The 15,946-nt window shown below is 37.0% G+C and overlaps 2 protein-coding genes across 4 annotated transcripts in view; one reads left to right on the forward strand and one right to left on the reverse strand.

Annotated features, from left to right (window-relative positions):
* LOC129751859 (probable methylthioribulose-1-phosphate dehydratase) overlaps positions 1-15,946 on the forward strand; it is a 119,985-nt gene that overhangs the window by 52,783 nt on the left and 51,256 nt on the right. For all 3 annotated transcript variants that reach the window (XM_055747616.1, XM_055747622.1, XM_055747607.1), the window contains one exon: positions 12,469-12,514. In XM_055747616.1, the coding sequence (XP_055603591.1) occupies positions 12,469-12,514 (46 nt within the window). The remainder of the gene's footprint in view (positions 1-12,468; positions 12,515-15,946) is intronic.
* Positions 13,251-14,371, reverse strand: LOC129751875 (uncharacterized). The gene is made up of 2 exons (XM_055747634.1): positions 13,603-14,371; positions 13,251-13,541 (listed from the first exon to the last, which is right to left on the reverse strand). The coding sequence occupies exons 1-2, from the start codon at positions 14,021-14,023 to the stop codon at positions 13,342-13,344; spliced, it is 621 nt and encodes a 206-aa protein (XP_055603609.1). The 5' UTR covers positions 14,024-14,371; the 3' UTR covers positions 13,251-13,341.

The raw sequence follows: 15,946 nt of genomic DNA on the forward strand, positions 1-15,946 counted from the left end.
CAGCCAAAAGAAACAGAAAAATTGTTCAAAACTATCGTTGGAAATTTTACACAAGTTTCGTGGGCTAGCTTGTATGTCTGTTCTCTGTGCTTAAAGCTAGCAGAAAAAAAACCAAACCGCATATTTGGATACGTCGCCCTCCAATCAGTCAAAATCAGCTCTTGAGCCCTCTTCAAAAATAATTAGTTTTATCGCAATATTTTGTTATTTTGTTTAAATATCTCATTCGAAACACAATTATGTATAATTTGAATGAACTACCATGCAATGTTGAATCATTTTAACATTTTTAAAGAATTTACTTAGTGTCTTCTACTGACATAAAAACACCCTCGTGAAAATTCTGAACAGTATTATTAAAATTTCATATGACTACATTATTTCAATTTTTGACACGATTTTCGCAAATTTTCAAAGGAATCTCAACATATCCAAGCTTTATATGTATATGGTTAAATTATGACCAGTTATCGAAAAATGTTAATTTCTAATGCACAACTTAAAAAAATTGATTTGTTCCCCGTGATGGTATTTTTTTTTTTTCAAACAGTGCGTTTGATAGGAGATGGTTTCCTTTTTAACTCAGCGATGTCAAATGTATTACCACAATTACTATTAAGCTACAAAAATACCGTGACGTGCGTCTTGTGTTTAACTCTCGAATTGAACATTATCACTCGAAAATTAGAATATTGGCATCTTTTTAAAATTTTCAAATTTGAAACTATAATTAAACTTTTATTCGTTTGTGTTTGCATGATTGATAGTTTTTTTTTAAAGAATCATGATGTGCGATAATTGAAAAAAATTTAGGAGACTTTTTGAATTTCTCATCTCGTTCTTCGAGGCAGTTTTAAATTCTGGGTTTCGGTAAAACTTGTGATTTATTTTAATTCAGAGGGGTAATTGAAAAGAGATCAGAGAAGATAATAAATTAAAAAACTTATGATATTCCTCACACATTTTTTAACTTTTCAATCCTGTAGAGGATATTTAAATTATAATTCTGAGTTTTAAATTTTTAGTTGAATCTCTGATCTTTTAACCAACACTGAAGTTCGGCTTCCTTTTGAAAATTTTCCCGGTTTCGGGTCTAAATTCCCGGGTTTTTCCCGGTTTTCCCGGTTCAATTTTCAATTCCCGGTTTTCCCGGTTCTGTGGCCACCCTGCTTTAAGCTTAAAGCGATAACTTTTTCGGCACATTTAGGCCGATGACATAGTGAGTGCGATGCGATGCGATGCGGTGAATGCGGTTCAATGCGGTGAACCACATTTGATGAAAATGTATGTGAATCGCTTAAACCTGACATACTCAACGCGGCGAAGCAGATGTCAATTTGTTCCGCCGCTCGAGTTCGCGTAGGCTGCGTCCGTAAATTTTCCGCCAATTCGCATCGCATCGCACTCACTATGTCATCGGCCTTAGCGTATTTAATTAGTGATCGCTAACTTTGTATGAGTTAGCGATGTAATTAGCGGCGCTAACTTTACAGTTAGCGATGCCGAACACTGCACACCAGTCATTGTCACGAATTGTTTCGGAATGTATGCCTTGTAGTTCTTCAGTTGAATATTTTTGCATGCAGCTAGTCGGTTTGCATCTCTCCAGTTTCTTACGTATACCGTCACCTTATTCCTGCCAGTCTTTCGGATGTCCTCGATTGATTTATCGAAACCCAGTGTTCGGCATCGCTAACTGAAAAATTAGCGCCGCTAATTGAATCGCTAATTTCGTCAATGTTAGCGATCGCTAATTAAAACCGCTAAATGTGCTGAAAAAGTTATAGCTTAAAGCTTAAAGCGCTAATCGCTAACTGCTAACTGTTACCCAACAAAAAACGTAAACCAAAAAAAAAAAAATTTCGTGTTTTTTGAATGTACAGTACAAATGTTACACCGAAATTGGAAATAGTGTAGCAATCATAGTGTAGTTTTTTTGTGAAATAAAAATAAAGAACTAACTTTTGAAATGTTAATATTTCAACTACTTGAAAACAATAAATCAATTAAAGTATGTAAAAAAGTTCGATATTTTTGAGCAACTTTCATTAGATTCTTCTTCTTTGACTATTGCCAAAGAAGTACTAAACGAATTTTGAAGTTAATCTCAAGGTCATTAAAATACTAGGTTTTCTGACTTTTACAGTATGTAGGCGAGGAGAACACGGTGGAGTGTGGTGATGCTTGTTATCCTTGCTTACAAACTATCAGTGTTCTAAAATGTAAAGGCAAGCTTAGGTCTCAGCTGTTCTATGAATTAAAGGTTAACAAACGCAACGAAGCAATCAACATGACTGAATGTCGACAGATCGAATCAACTGCTGTTTACCCATCTTGGTTAATCTGCGTGACTGTGGTGTGAGGTGACCCAAAATATTCCTATCATTTGACACTTGTACGCACTCTTCCATTGAGACCATTCGAAGTGCCTGATTAGCCTGATAAATGACTAAAAGTTTAAATACCTACTTCTATCAGCAGTGATCCACGAGTTTAAAAAAAACATAGGATAAGCGGTCTTCAATTAGCGGAACCATAAAATAGCGGAACTTTTTAATTCGCTAGCTTATCAAAAATTTAGCGGCAGAATTAATCCGCTAACAAAAAGTTAGCGGACTAATTAGCGATTAGCGGTTCAGCGCTATAGTGCCGAACACTGGTCGAAACCATTCTGATGTAGGATTTCTCCAATTTTCAAGCGATTGAGTGTCTTCGTTTTCTCTAGTGAACCTTCATATAAGAGAAGCGACATCTGATCCCTCTTAAAATGAAATATGTGGCAACATCGCCGAAATCTTGGACAAAAAAATTCCCAGCACTGTTTTCTGGCTCAATGTTCAAGCTCTAAAGTGAACGCTCCTTCAATCCAACAAAATAACATTGAACTCGATGACCGAAGGATCGCGATAAACGGTATGAATGACTTGAATTTCGTTAAAAATCAGTTAGCTTTCTAACTAGAAACATGATTCACCAAAGCATTAAAAAAAATTGCACCTAATCATAAATTCATATGACCAGCTAAAAACTTATCTGTTTGAACTATAACAACAATCGCAATACCTTCCTTGGTTGAGTTTTCAATAAGAAAGGTAAAAGCTCTGCGACAAAATGCTTGGATCGATTGGAATCGATTTTGACAGTTCTTTTGCTCGATTGGAATTTTGTGTTTCAGATGTCACTTCTCTTATATACAGGTTCACTAGTTTTCTCAATTTCTGTGTTTTCTATTTGTACTCTGTATGGTCGTCCATCACTTGGTTTGTACTCGTAGTTTTTAAAGGTTTTTGTTGATCTTTCCTGTCCATGCCTTTCTGTAGTCCTATTTGTGTTCAAATAATTGTCGTCCTGGTTCCTGTTTGCTGATTGTTGCAACTCGGTACATTCCATAGAATCATCTCGTAATGCTGATTCATTCCCAGTTTGAAGGTTAGGGGGCCTCGTCATTTTAGATGCTGCTCCATCAGGAGCAGCATCTGCGAAGCTCATCGTTCTTCTTCCACTGGTTCACTTCACAATGTTGACTATTTCTGCACTCTACACTAAACACGTTAAAATAACACCATTTAGCGACGGTACAAACGACAAAACTGTTAAAATTTTCTAAATATTTTTCGTCAACAATTAAAAATCGGCCTTCCGTGTCGACATCAAAACAACGTTGACTTACACGCTCATTTTTATTTAACCATTTATGCCTTTTATTGAACCATTTTATGGTATTTCTGAAAGAACTCCCATAATTGTTATTTTTGAATCATAATGAATTGTTCAATTTCAACCGTTTTAGGAGTTCATGATGAAAATGATGATAATGGTTAAAAATCAATAATAAAATGACTGAAAAATAAAGTCGCCATGTTTGAAATCGCAGCTCAAGTATCTGTTTTTTTCGACTCCGCTTTATAATCTGTTTAGTTAGGATTGCATCTTCCTGCAATTGACGGATTATTCTAATCGTAAGTAGAAGTTGAATCGCAGTTAAATGGAAACAGTCAATATACAATATCAATGAAATTCGTCCACTCACCACCTTATAATTCCTTTTTCAGACAGTGCAAAGTGAAAAACTTTGTTTACCCAAGTCCGGAGGAAATCCGGGACGAGTAAAAAGCCGGACGAGAAAATTGCAGAACAAGAGTTTAAAATGACGCAACCTGTTGTCGGATCTGGTAGAGGGTTTTTCGATTCCCTTGTTCCGGTAGCGCTCCGGAAATTAGTTCAGGTTCCTTGAAGCCATCTGCCCTGCCTTTCGAGGCCCATTACAGCACGGAATGGCCCAGTCAGTGGAATCCATCGAGAGGCCCAGAGGAAATCATCGAAAAATGAATATACATTTTGCTCAACTTTTTTTTTGTATTAAATGAAAAATAATAAATATCAGATATTTTGTTCGTAATGTTTTGAAAAATATCAAACTAATTGCGGAAATCTGCCTCCTTATTCATAAACAAATGATTATAAGAGTTTCCTTTTTCTAAAAACGGTTATTTTTCAAGCATTATCTCACTTTTCGAAAACGGATGAAAAATAACCATAATGCAAGTTCTCCTTGAAATCTCATTTTATGAGTTTATGCTGAAAACTCATAAAACGAGTTAACCCAGGAAAACTTCGATTATGGTTATTTTTCAGGCATTAATGGTTTAACATATCCCAGCGTGTAGCACTTGTGCGGAACCTCTACAGAATTTTCATCCCCGGCGCTTGTTGTACTAGAACTGCAACAACACAGCTGTTTTCTTAAGACAACATTCACTCAGAAGTGAATCGGTGACTGCGTATATATCCATGTAGTGTCGCATATATTTATGCGAGCGTACCGTGCGTCCGGTCATGCATTTGTATGATGATGTTTGTAGTTGTTTATAAATTTATTCAAGATTTAATAACAATGAATTTCGAAACAATTAATGTTTAAAACCCATTAAAAAAATATTTCGACTGCCTGATTTTCACAGTTCAAATTGTATCATATCAGGGGAATCAAAATAAAAACATTTTTTGAGTCTGATCCGAAGTTCATTTTTTGATGTTTCGACATCAATTCCACCATTTCACAAGAATAATAGATAAATCGGTATCGAATTTTGAATACGGTGAATACGCCAATACCACTGTTTCGAGAAACACGCGTTTAAAATTTGACAGCTCCATAAGATTCCAGCAAAAAATTATTTTGTTTTTTTTATTACTCGGGAACCAATTAACGATGTACACTTAAAATGTAGGTCACCGAACGTACTTTATTACCCAGCTGATACCTCCAATTGTTTAAATTTAGCGCATTCGCCGTATTCAAAAATCACTACTGAAGTTGAAAAATTGCATTTTAATTTTCTCGTGAAGTGTATAAGCCGCAGACACCAGATACCCAGACTGATCAGTGGCGCTTGAATCCATACAACTACAAGTCGCCCAGAATCATACGCCATCTGTCGGGGCATCGTGAAACTACTGTGCTACATCAAGAAAAAAAATTACAATTGATAATTAACAAGCCAAATGAAAACCGTCTTGATTGAATCACCTATTAGTATTTAAAATTCTATCTCAAATATTTTCATTATCGTTTTTGTCTTCAGTTAATTGTTTACTTTAATTTACTGTATCATAATAAGAGATGAATGTTATACTGTTGTAATGACTGTTGATCGATTGAGATGAAAAAAAAATCAATCGCAACGTTATAGTGGTCCTTAGCTCAGAGCCAATTAATTTTGAGATTCAGTTTTGATTTCAAAATTAATTTATCCGGCTGAATAACAGTATGAAAATTATAATGTCTAATTCATTGAGTTCGGAATTGTTTGTCTTAATCTGAAAGGTTGACTGCGACCAAAAAGACAAGCTATATATAAATCCTTGAAAAACTTGAATTCTAATTTATCTTAACTGTTTCTTGGCTCGTGCCTAGATAGGTTTGAGGAGTGAAATAAGTTATTGACATATATTGAATAATATTTAAATGTGATGAATGTATTGATAAGATATTAAATCCTATTTGCTGCTGGAAGTGTTCGTGATATAATGATGGTAGTTTCACTAAAACTTATAAATTTTTGGAAAAATAACCTCAGAAACGACCGTGTTTGTCGACCGGGTATTTTTCCCTGCTCAAATGTGCGTGAGAAATGTCAAAAAACATCTGTTTTTGGCATAATTCTGGACTGGACTGGAAATAAAAGCGACCATGTTCTTAGACTTTTCTCCCCATCTTAATCCGTACACGAGAGCAAGTGCGCGTGAGAATGTCAACTTAAATATCTTTTATTCGAAAAAAAAAATTGTTGAAAAACTGCACTGAATTTGGAATATTTCAAAATGTAGGTTTCAAATCCATTTCTCTTTGCTTCCGAAATTTTTTCACCTTTGACATTCAACCAAATTCTTCGATTCAAAGTTTTGTTAAAACCATGTTTCAAAGTAATTAGTTTGCTAAATGAATCCATTCTTCAAAAAACTATAATTTTAAATAAGGGTCATTTTAATGTTCCTTAACCGATGCCCAGTAAATAAGAAATAATTTCGCTGTAACTAAACTTACATATCGATTTCTATGCTTTTCCACACCACCAAAACGAGAGTTCGCTCGTGTCTCTTCATGAGGACGGTCGTGTTCATCGTTGCTCTTGAACCGCGGGAAAAATAAAACCGATTTTTAGCTTTGATTTTCAAGCACCCGTTGCGCCATGGCTGGCGAAAGCCAATCCTCGGCGTCAAGTGATCCACGAATGCAAACGGATGAAGGAAATCAACATCCGGAAGAAGACCGACAAGAGGAAGTACCCGAAGAAATTGTAAACCGAATCCGAAGCTACCCAAGCTCAGCTAAGGGGCCATTCGCAGTGTTTGTCCGCCAAATTGATAAGCCTATAAACGTGCTTCTTGTAGCCAGGGAGCTTCATGAAACCTACGATACGCTTCTTGAAACAAAACAAGTTAATTTTAGCAAACTTCGGTTACTTTTTGGAAATCGAAATGATGCTAATAGTGTGGTGCACAACGAAAAATTGAACAATTTATATCGTGTTTATATACCCAGTTTGAATGTGGAAATCTCTGGCGTTATAAAGCAGGCTGACCTTGATCTCGAAACAGTGGTGCTTCAAGGCAAGGGAGTTTTTAAAGATCCAAGAATTGCCCATGTAGATGTTCTCGAATGCCACCAGCTAGTCGAGTCACGGTACAACGATGGGCGAAAAGTTTACGTGCCGTCGTTCTCAACGCGAGTTACCTTTGCTGGTACTATCTTGCCAGACTTCCTAGAGGTAGGAAAAGTGCTTATCCCTGTGCGCATGTACACTCCTAAGCCCATGGTTTGCAAAAAATGCCAAAAATATGGACACACAATTCGCTTTTGTGGTAACAAAGCTAAGTGTCAAAAATGCGGTTTACCACACGAGGCTTCCAGCTGCCCTTCCCAAATAGATGCTTGCCTACATTGTAAAGGTACGCACTCATCTATTCGAGAATGTCCGGAATATAAAAAACGGGCACAAGCATCGAAAGCAAATCTCATCCGACGATCGAACATCAGCTACGCAGAAATTATTCGCTCATCTTTGCCAGATCTCCAGGGACCCAACCGATTTGCTGTCCTGAGCGATGCCAATGACGACGAAGAAACACCTAATAGGAATGACGCCCCACAGCCGAACACACATCGAAAGCGACCAAAATCATCTTCTCTTCCTGTAAGTATTGCTACGAAGCGGACTAGGGAGAGCAAGAGTTGGCCGACGATCGTCGAATCTACAGCCAGCCAGAAAAACTTTGCTCAAGCACAAACGTCAAGCAGCACATTACCTACCAGTGTACCAGTTCCAAAGCCTACGCCCAAACCGAAGCCGTCGATGTCGCCGCTCAATAACCACGAAAAGATGATTACGGACCTCATAATTCTAGTTACCCTAGTATTCAGTTTAGACGAACAATGGACAGAAATGCTGCTGCAATTGAAACCCGTTTGGTGTGCAATCCTCGCTAAGCTTATCGAAACCCGGCCGCTCTTGGTTAACTTGTTGCCAAAAGTTTGAAATGTCTTTTTTTGTTGTAGATTTAAGTGATACGCGGCGCTTTTATGGTTTATGACCGAGTGTGCCTTTTAGAAAATAAGAAAAAAAAAAAAAACACCAAAACGAATTTTGAATGGTAAAAGAACAGTACTATCTTGATGCAAACGTAAGTCATTTTTATTTTCTTGTCGTTTTATGGAATGTCTGTGTGAGTGAATTCATTTAATGTTTTGATTTTGATGTGACGAGTTCACGTTTGTTTTATTTTACCCATGGATAAAATCAATTACACGTGCGATATTCAAAAAATGGTTCGAAATTTAACAAAAAAAAAAATAATGAAAAAAATAACTTAACAACAGAACAGGAAAAGCTAATAAGCTTAAGCTAAGAATAGCTAAGAATAAACAGACTCGGATAATTGAGATTGTTTATCAAGAATCATCATTATGTCAACCAACGCACTTGGCTAGAAATTGTACTAATTTTGATGGAAAATGCATAATCTCGAAGCCAAAAATATTTTTTCCACAACTGCCTCTTCCAGTGGGCAGTAAAAGGGCTAGTTTGATATCCAAGTTTAGTTAGATATTTTGAAAAGAAGACATTTTTCGAATGTGACTAAATTTTTCATAGAAAAGGAAGTTTCAGGATTTATTGGAGGAAAAAGTAAATAAAAATCTGACACCGGTTTTTTGTTGTAGATGGTGACTTAATGGTTTATATCGTTGTTGCGATTTTCGTTAAGCTTCTTCTGTTAACAAAACATTGCTTCACAAATTTTGTTAACAAAACATTGCTTTACAAATTTTGTAAATATCACGTCTACTTTTGTTTTATTCAGTTTTTGTAAACCTCTAAAAATGCGGCAATTCGGCTAGGTGAAGGGTTTTGAGAAACTCTAACTGAAACAGATTGTTCAACAAAATTTTGTAAGAATCTCGTCCATTCAACTGATTTAACAGTTCTAAACAGTTATATAATTTAAAACCACATTCAATATACTGTAGTTTTGCAGTATACAATCAGTGGAAAGTTTATACGATGTCATATGTCGTTTTCTCAACAAGTCCTAGATCGTTTTATAACTATTTACAAATAATTGGGTTTGTCACAATATTTTTCTACTCGGGAAACTTGAACTTACCCTTGACAGAGGATTTGGGGTTAACGAAGTCTTGCAGTTGAAAGTGATCTTTACAAATGAAGCCAAAGATGTCATAAAATGGTTATTTTTCAACCACAACGCTATAAGGAAGTGGAGCAGAATATCTCAAGTTTTCAGTCAATTTTCATTTCTGTCGAAGTCGATGTATTTTTTATAAGCTTTATGGTTGAATTCTAACCACATTTGGTTAATGCGATCCAATTCAAAAAAGGTTCTTTAGTGGTTTTCGAAATATATCGTGTTATTTTTTTTCTATCAAAAGTAGGTAATCAAAAACGACCGTGTTCTTCGCTAGATGTAAAAAAAACAAATAGCACAATGCAAATGTGTGTGTGATATATCGAGATTTTTCCTTTTGTGTATGTTGCCGTTAGTTTCACGATAACCCGTAGATAGCGCTGCGGAACAAGCGCCAAAATCAGCCTTCAGTGGTCAGTCTGGGTATCTGGTGTCTGCGGTATAAGCCGAGTTTAAGCTAGTACCACTAAATTCTAGTCTGTGTTTGCCAGTCATTGAGTTCATGTTTATTGAAAATCACTTACATGAATTTGTAACATAAATTGATAAAAGAACGTAATATATCCAGAACCTTTCGGACCAAAAAACTGAACTAGTGAATCGGAATAAACTGTCAACTGTTGCGGAGAAAAAGACATTCTGACAGTGGAAGTAAGATGAACTGGTGCTTCTATTTCGAATCGTTAAGTGATGGGATTAGTGTTTTGTTTTTAAATGGTCTGATTGCGAAGAAGTTGATAAATTTTATTTGCCTTGTTAGATAAACAAATCCATGTAATTTTGATCACTGGTTCGCATCTGGTAAAAATTATAAATACTTTAATGATGCCTAGATTTGCTATCACTTAAATTGTTATAATATTTTAATGGCATTTCGGCGAGATGAACTCTAGTAGAATGAAATTGAAAGATAGGAAATGATAGGTGGATAGTTAAAGCTAGGGCGCTTTTGGAGAAGAAACATTGAAAGGTGGTTTTGAAAATGTAAGTCTAGGGCATGTGGGAGAAAGCTCAAACTAATCGGTTGAATCTTTGCTCGGCAACGGTTAATTCTTTATGGGAGGCGAAGCAATCGCAGCTCCCATACAGAATCAACCCGATGGATTAGATGTGTACCTACACACCTAATCGAGCAAAAATTCAACCGACCAGCGACTTACTGAACAATCTCGAAGGCGCATACAGATCTAGCGATGTGTGCTGTTTTTCGGGTCTCGCTAGGTAGTTTTGCTACTCTTTTGTTTCACATATTGAACTACCCGACGCACCTTACTTTTTGCAAAGTACCGCGAAGAACAGTGTTGTAAACCCATTTCCCCCCCTTTTTTGCCAATGAAATCTATGTTTTCAGATTTTTATCGCCGTCATAACTATGTTATAATATTTTAATGGCATTTCGGCGAGATGAACTCTAGTAGAATGAAATTGAAAGATAGGAAATGATAGGTGGATAGTTAAAGCTAGGGCGCTTTTAGAGAAGAAACATTGAAAGGTGGTTTTGAAAATGTAAGTCTAGGGCATGTGGGAGAAAGCTCAAACTAATCGGTTGAATCTTCATTTTCAAAACCACCTTTCAATGTTTCTTCTCCAAAAGCGCCCTAGCTTTAACTATCCACCTATCATTTCCTATCTTTCAATTTCATTCTACTAGAGTTCATCTCGCCGAAATGCCATTCAAATATTATAACATAGTTATGACGGCGATAAAAATCTGAAAACATAGATTTCATTGGCAAAAAAGGGGGGGAAATGGGTTTACAACACTGTTCTTCGCGGTACTTTGCAAAAAGTAAGGTGCGTCGGGTAGTTCAATATGTGAAACAAAAGAGTAGCAAAACTACCTAGCGAGACCCGAAAAACAGCACACATCGCTAGATCTGTATGCGCCTTCGAGATTGTTCAGTAAGTCGCTGGTCGGTTGAATTTTTGCTCGATTAGGTGTGTAGGTACACATCTAATCCATCGGGTTGATTCTGTATGGGAGCTGCGATTGCTTCGCCTCCCATAAAGAATTAACCGTTGCCGAGCAAAGATTCAACCGATTAGTTTGAGCTTTCTCCCACATGCCCTAGACTTACATTTTCAAAACCACCTTTCAATGTTTCTTCTCCAAAAGCGCCCTAGCTTTAACTATCCACCTATCATTTCCTATCTTTCAATTTCATTCTACTAGAGTTCATCTCGCCGAAATGTCATTTAAATATTATAACATAGTTATGACGGCGATAAAAATCTGAAAACATATCACTTAAATTCTACACCAAGATTTACTTTGATTTTGCTGTTGATATCAAATTATGCTCTCAGATGGCTCTCAAATGTAAATTTTTGATACCTTAGTTATGCCTAGTTATGCTGTCGTTCAAAAGCTACTACCAAAATATGCTTTCACTTTGCTGTTGACTTTGCTTATCTTGGTTTCAGTTTGTTATCAGTTTGGGCATCAATGTCTGCTCGGGTAAGCTTTATTCAAACTTCTTTCGCAGTTCGTACAGTCCTTTCTGTCTGCCCATTACTTTCGGGGTGATACGGAGGACTTATAAGAACCAAAATACCTTGCTTTTGTATAAATTACAATGTATTACAAGAACATCGGGCCAACCAAAACGAGCGAAAACATTTATAAACTTTTTCAATACTTTTTGCAATCTGTCCCAAATGTTATGTATTCCAACTCAATCCATTTTGAAAAGCTATGGTATCCACAGTCAACAAAAATACCATTTCTCCTAAATGGAATAAATCCGCGTGAACGCGGCTACTCGAGTGGGTATACAAGGTGAAAATACTGTGTTTTTAGGCACAACACATTCAAAGAAATTTTGTTTTGACTATTACTTGTCACTGAAACTGCAACCTTTAAAATAAATCAATCTGTAATTAACAAAACTTGTAATTTTAAATTGTTTTCCTTAAAAGTTAACGAAGATTTATTTATTATTACAGCAAATGTCCTGTAAAAAAGTTGTACACATAAAATTAAATGTCACGTAATTTGTTTTTCGACCTGTAAAGCTACGGTAAATGTCCTGCTCCTTTTTGTTACAGGACCTTTGCACAATTTTATAGGAAATAATTTTTGCTGTGTGTGTTCAATTACAACAAAACACAGTTTTTAAAGTAATTTTCGATATCTGTATTAATACCAAACCAAAAAAACTACCTTTCTAGCAACTGCTTTATTTACCTTAAATAGTATGTTATGATTTTCTTATCAATTAATAATCAACATAGTTACGAAAATCATTTATTTTATATTTTCAGATGGCCAGGAAGAGAATTTAGGTGTAGCCATTTAGAGATGATAAAGGTAAGCAGCCCACAACGATCGCTTTAAATTAAAACCTATAAGTTTCAACAATGTTCTGAACGCAAGGTTCTTGAGATGTATTGTTCCATTTTGTTAAAAGTATTTTCAACGATCACAAATAGGATAACTTACACCAAAGTTCTTCGAAATAACAGATTACCTCATCCGCCATATTGGTTGGCAGATTTCCAGAATGATGACGTAGTTGTTATGAAAAATAGCGAGCATTGTATTGAATTCATCAGTTTCTCCATAAAAAATATTTTTGATACCAGTAACTAGTACGCCACTATCCTCGAATGCATAAACTAGACTTCCCAGATTTATGAGCTTCTTCAAAAAATACGATTTGGTTTGTGGTTCTGCATAAAATGCGAATTAACCTCGGAAATATCTAAATTTTGGTGGAAATTGAAATTACTGGAAACTATTTCCAAGCATATTGTAAGCTTAAAAATGGAAAATATTGCAAGAAGACACATCTAATGGTCCTAATAAATTATTTAACACGCAAATTTCGAGTTTATTAACAGTTAAATATTTAATTGATAAATCATCTGTTAGATATTTAAGTAAGCCAAGATTTGTAGTACAAATAAAATGTTACTAGTTGCTAAGAGTTCCCACTGAGCAGTCGCCTTTTATTATGCTCTAAAAGGTTATGGGCCCTGTGATAACTAAAGGCACAACTAAAACACACATGTGGGTTAATCTCCAGTTCTATATTTTTCTGACCAAGGACTATCAATGTATACATAGGTATGACTGAAACAATATTATATTAGTAGTAGTACGCTACCACATCTCCCTTCCAATACAAATACAAATTAATCACTCATGTCATAACCTGCGAATCTGGCAGGAGCCTTAATAACACGACGAGGTCTCGAGTTCAAAGATTCATAAGCAACCTCGGTTTGGTTTCCACTGAGATGTCCAGAACGATGACCATCTGACAACTCAGCGCTATCTTGATGAGCTACATCGTCAGCGATATCGGGAACCGGTTGTGTTGCCTCTGCTAGATCTAAAATAGAAAGACTAAATTGATTAAGATGAATAATAGTTGACTAGAAGAAATGGTATACCGTTATTTGGATTCAATTGATTTTCAGTCGGAAAATCAGCTGGGAAAGTTTTCTTAACATGACAGGTGTTCCGATCATACATCTTACCAGTCTTGGCATTCTGAACAGTTAATCTTGAACCTTGTTTACCGGTTACAATCATCCTCTCTGGATTAAAAGTTGAACTTAATTTATTGCCCGAAAGCATATTTTTCATCAATACTTGATCTCCAATTTTAATCTGAGAAGGTACTGCATGACGTCGACTATCTTCGTTTTCTTTTCCTTTCAATTTCATTTGCTGGTCTTTATCTCTATAATCGGTATATTGTGGAGTAGATCCTATGTCATCAAGACATGGAAGTTTCGTTCTAATGTTTCGACCGTACAAAAGTTCGCTTGGAGTTTTTCCGGTAGTACTATGAGGCGTAGAATAATACATGTTCAAGTAAATCGATAGATCTGTCTTCCAATCTCTATTTAACGCCTGACTAATTTTCAACCTCTTGAGAAGCGAGCGATTTTGACGTTCGACGAGGCCATTTTCCTGAGGCCAGTACGGCGTTGTTCTGTTCAAAAAGATTCCTCGATTCGTACAATACTTTTCAAATTCCGTACTTATAAATTGGCGCCCGTTATCCAACGTAATAGTGTGAGGATAGCCCAACCTAACAAAAATCCGTTCCAGTCTCTCTACCGTCTCACCAGCTGTTATTTTCCGCAATATTTCGACCTCCTTGTATCTACTGAAGTAGTCAATCACAACTAGTAGATAATCGCCAGAAGGTAAAGGGCCCAAAAAAATCTATAGCCAAATCCACCCACGGAGCAGTAGGCAAACTGCGCCGTTGCATAGGCTCTGGACGATCAGGACGACTGACTAAACGACAACCTTCACATGAATCTACAATTTTTCCTATGGCATCATCCATGCCTGGCCACCAACAAGTGTATCTTAAACGCTGCTGCATCTTTGTACGACCGGGATGTCCTTCATGGCCTAAAGTCTGCTTCATTTAATATTGGAACACAAACAATTGCGTGTAGTTCAGTCATTTATTAACGAATTCATAATTTGTTTTTCATACAAATGTAGCATTTTCTTTACTCTTTCATAAAAAAATATTTAAAAAAAAATTCATTGCTGTTTCGAAGAAATTCTCGTTCTTTTCCCGTAATACGGCACATTAGGCGGCGCACACCCTTTTCGTCCACCGTTTTGGCGATTTGATTCCACCAGTTCTTCATTTGAGTCATGTTCCTAACAAGTTTTCCCTTTGCCTTAAGCCTCCGCTTCGTGATTGCCCAGTATTTCTCTATCGGCCGGAACTGGGGGCATTTTGGGGGGTTGAGGTCCTTCGGTATTACGCTGACCCCGTTCGTTGCGTACCATTCCATAACCGTTTTGCTGTAATGGCAGCTTGCGAGGTCCGGCCAAAACATTACTGGACGGTCGTGGGCACGAATAAACGGCAGAATCCGTTTCTGTAGGCACTCTTTTTTGTAGACTTCTGATGACATTGTCTTGTCAGTGAGAAAGACTTTGGTTTTCTGTCCACAACTGCATATCCCCTGCCAAATCATGTACTTGCGGGCGAATTTATCCGCAAACACGAACTTAAATTTTGCAGGTACATCCCCCGAGCCGTCGCCAAATAAAATTTTTGACCTGGGATTTGCCCAAAGTCCGCCTTCACGTAGGTCTCATCGTCCATCAGAATACGTCCGTCGAACTTGGTCAGCACTTGGTCGTACAGCTTTCGAGCACGGATTCTGGCCACATTGTTCTGCTTCAGCGTCCGATTTGGCTGTTTGCTGGCTCGGAATGACCTTATTCCTTCCCGGAGACGAATTCGTCGCACCGTACTGTGAGCGGCCTGGAACTTATTGGCCAAATCGCGGTCTATAAGATTGGGATTCCTCTTGACGGCCTTGATGACTTTCCCACGCAGTTTCCGGTCGCAGTTCCACTCCGACGCTTCGAATGCGGCTTCCGAGCCGTCGTCAATGTTTCCTTGTACTGCTTGATAACACGCCATACGGTATTTCTGGGCATTTTAAGCTGTTTAGCTAGCTTCGATGCCGACAACAAAGGATTTTCAAGAAAACTGTGCACAATTTGATCTCTCCGTTCGGCTTCCATGGCGGTTGTTTACAAAATGCTATCGTTTGGTGTTATGCCATAAATACATGGTGAAAGGTAATGAATTTCCCGACACGTGGGTGAAAAAAGTTTCCAAATCCGTCCACTAGGAGCGCCACAATGAGCAAAAGAATTTGTTCCAATATTAAATGAAGCAGACTTTAGTTGCAACATTCTCCGTCGGAGACAAACTGGTATGATAAGCTTAGATCCTCGAACCAC

Source organism: Uranotaenia lowii, chromosome 1 (assembly GCF_029784155.1).
Source record: "Uranotaenia lowii strain MFRU-FL chromosome 1, ASM2978415v1, whole genome shotgun sequence".
In the NCBI taxonomy this organism is placed as follows: domain Eukaryota; kingdom Metazoa; phylum Arthropoda; class Insecta; order Diptera; family Culicidae; genus Uranotaenia; species Uranotaenia lowii.

Coding starts and splice junctions, on each gene's coding strand:
- LOC129751875 (XM_055747634.1), bottom strand. CDS start 14,023: ATGTATTATTCTACGCCTCATAGTACTACCGGAAAAACTCCAAGCGAA. Junction 13,542..13,602: donor TCAATTGAATCCAAATAACG/GTATACCATTTC, acceptor TTTCTATTTTAG/ATCTAGCAGAGGCAACACAA.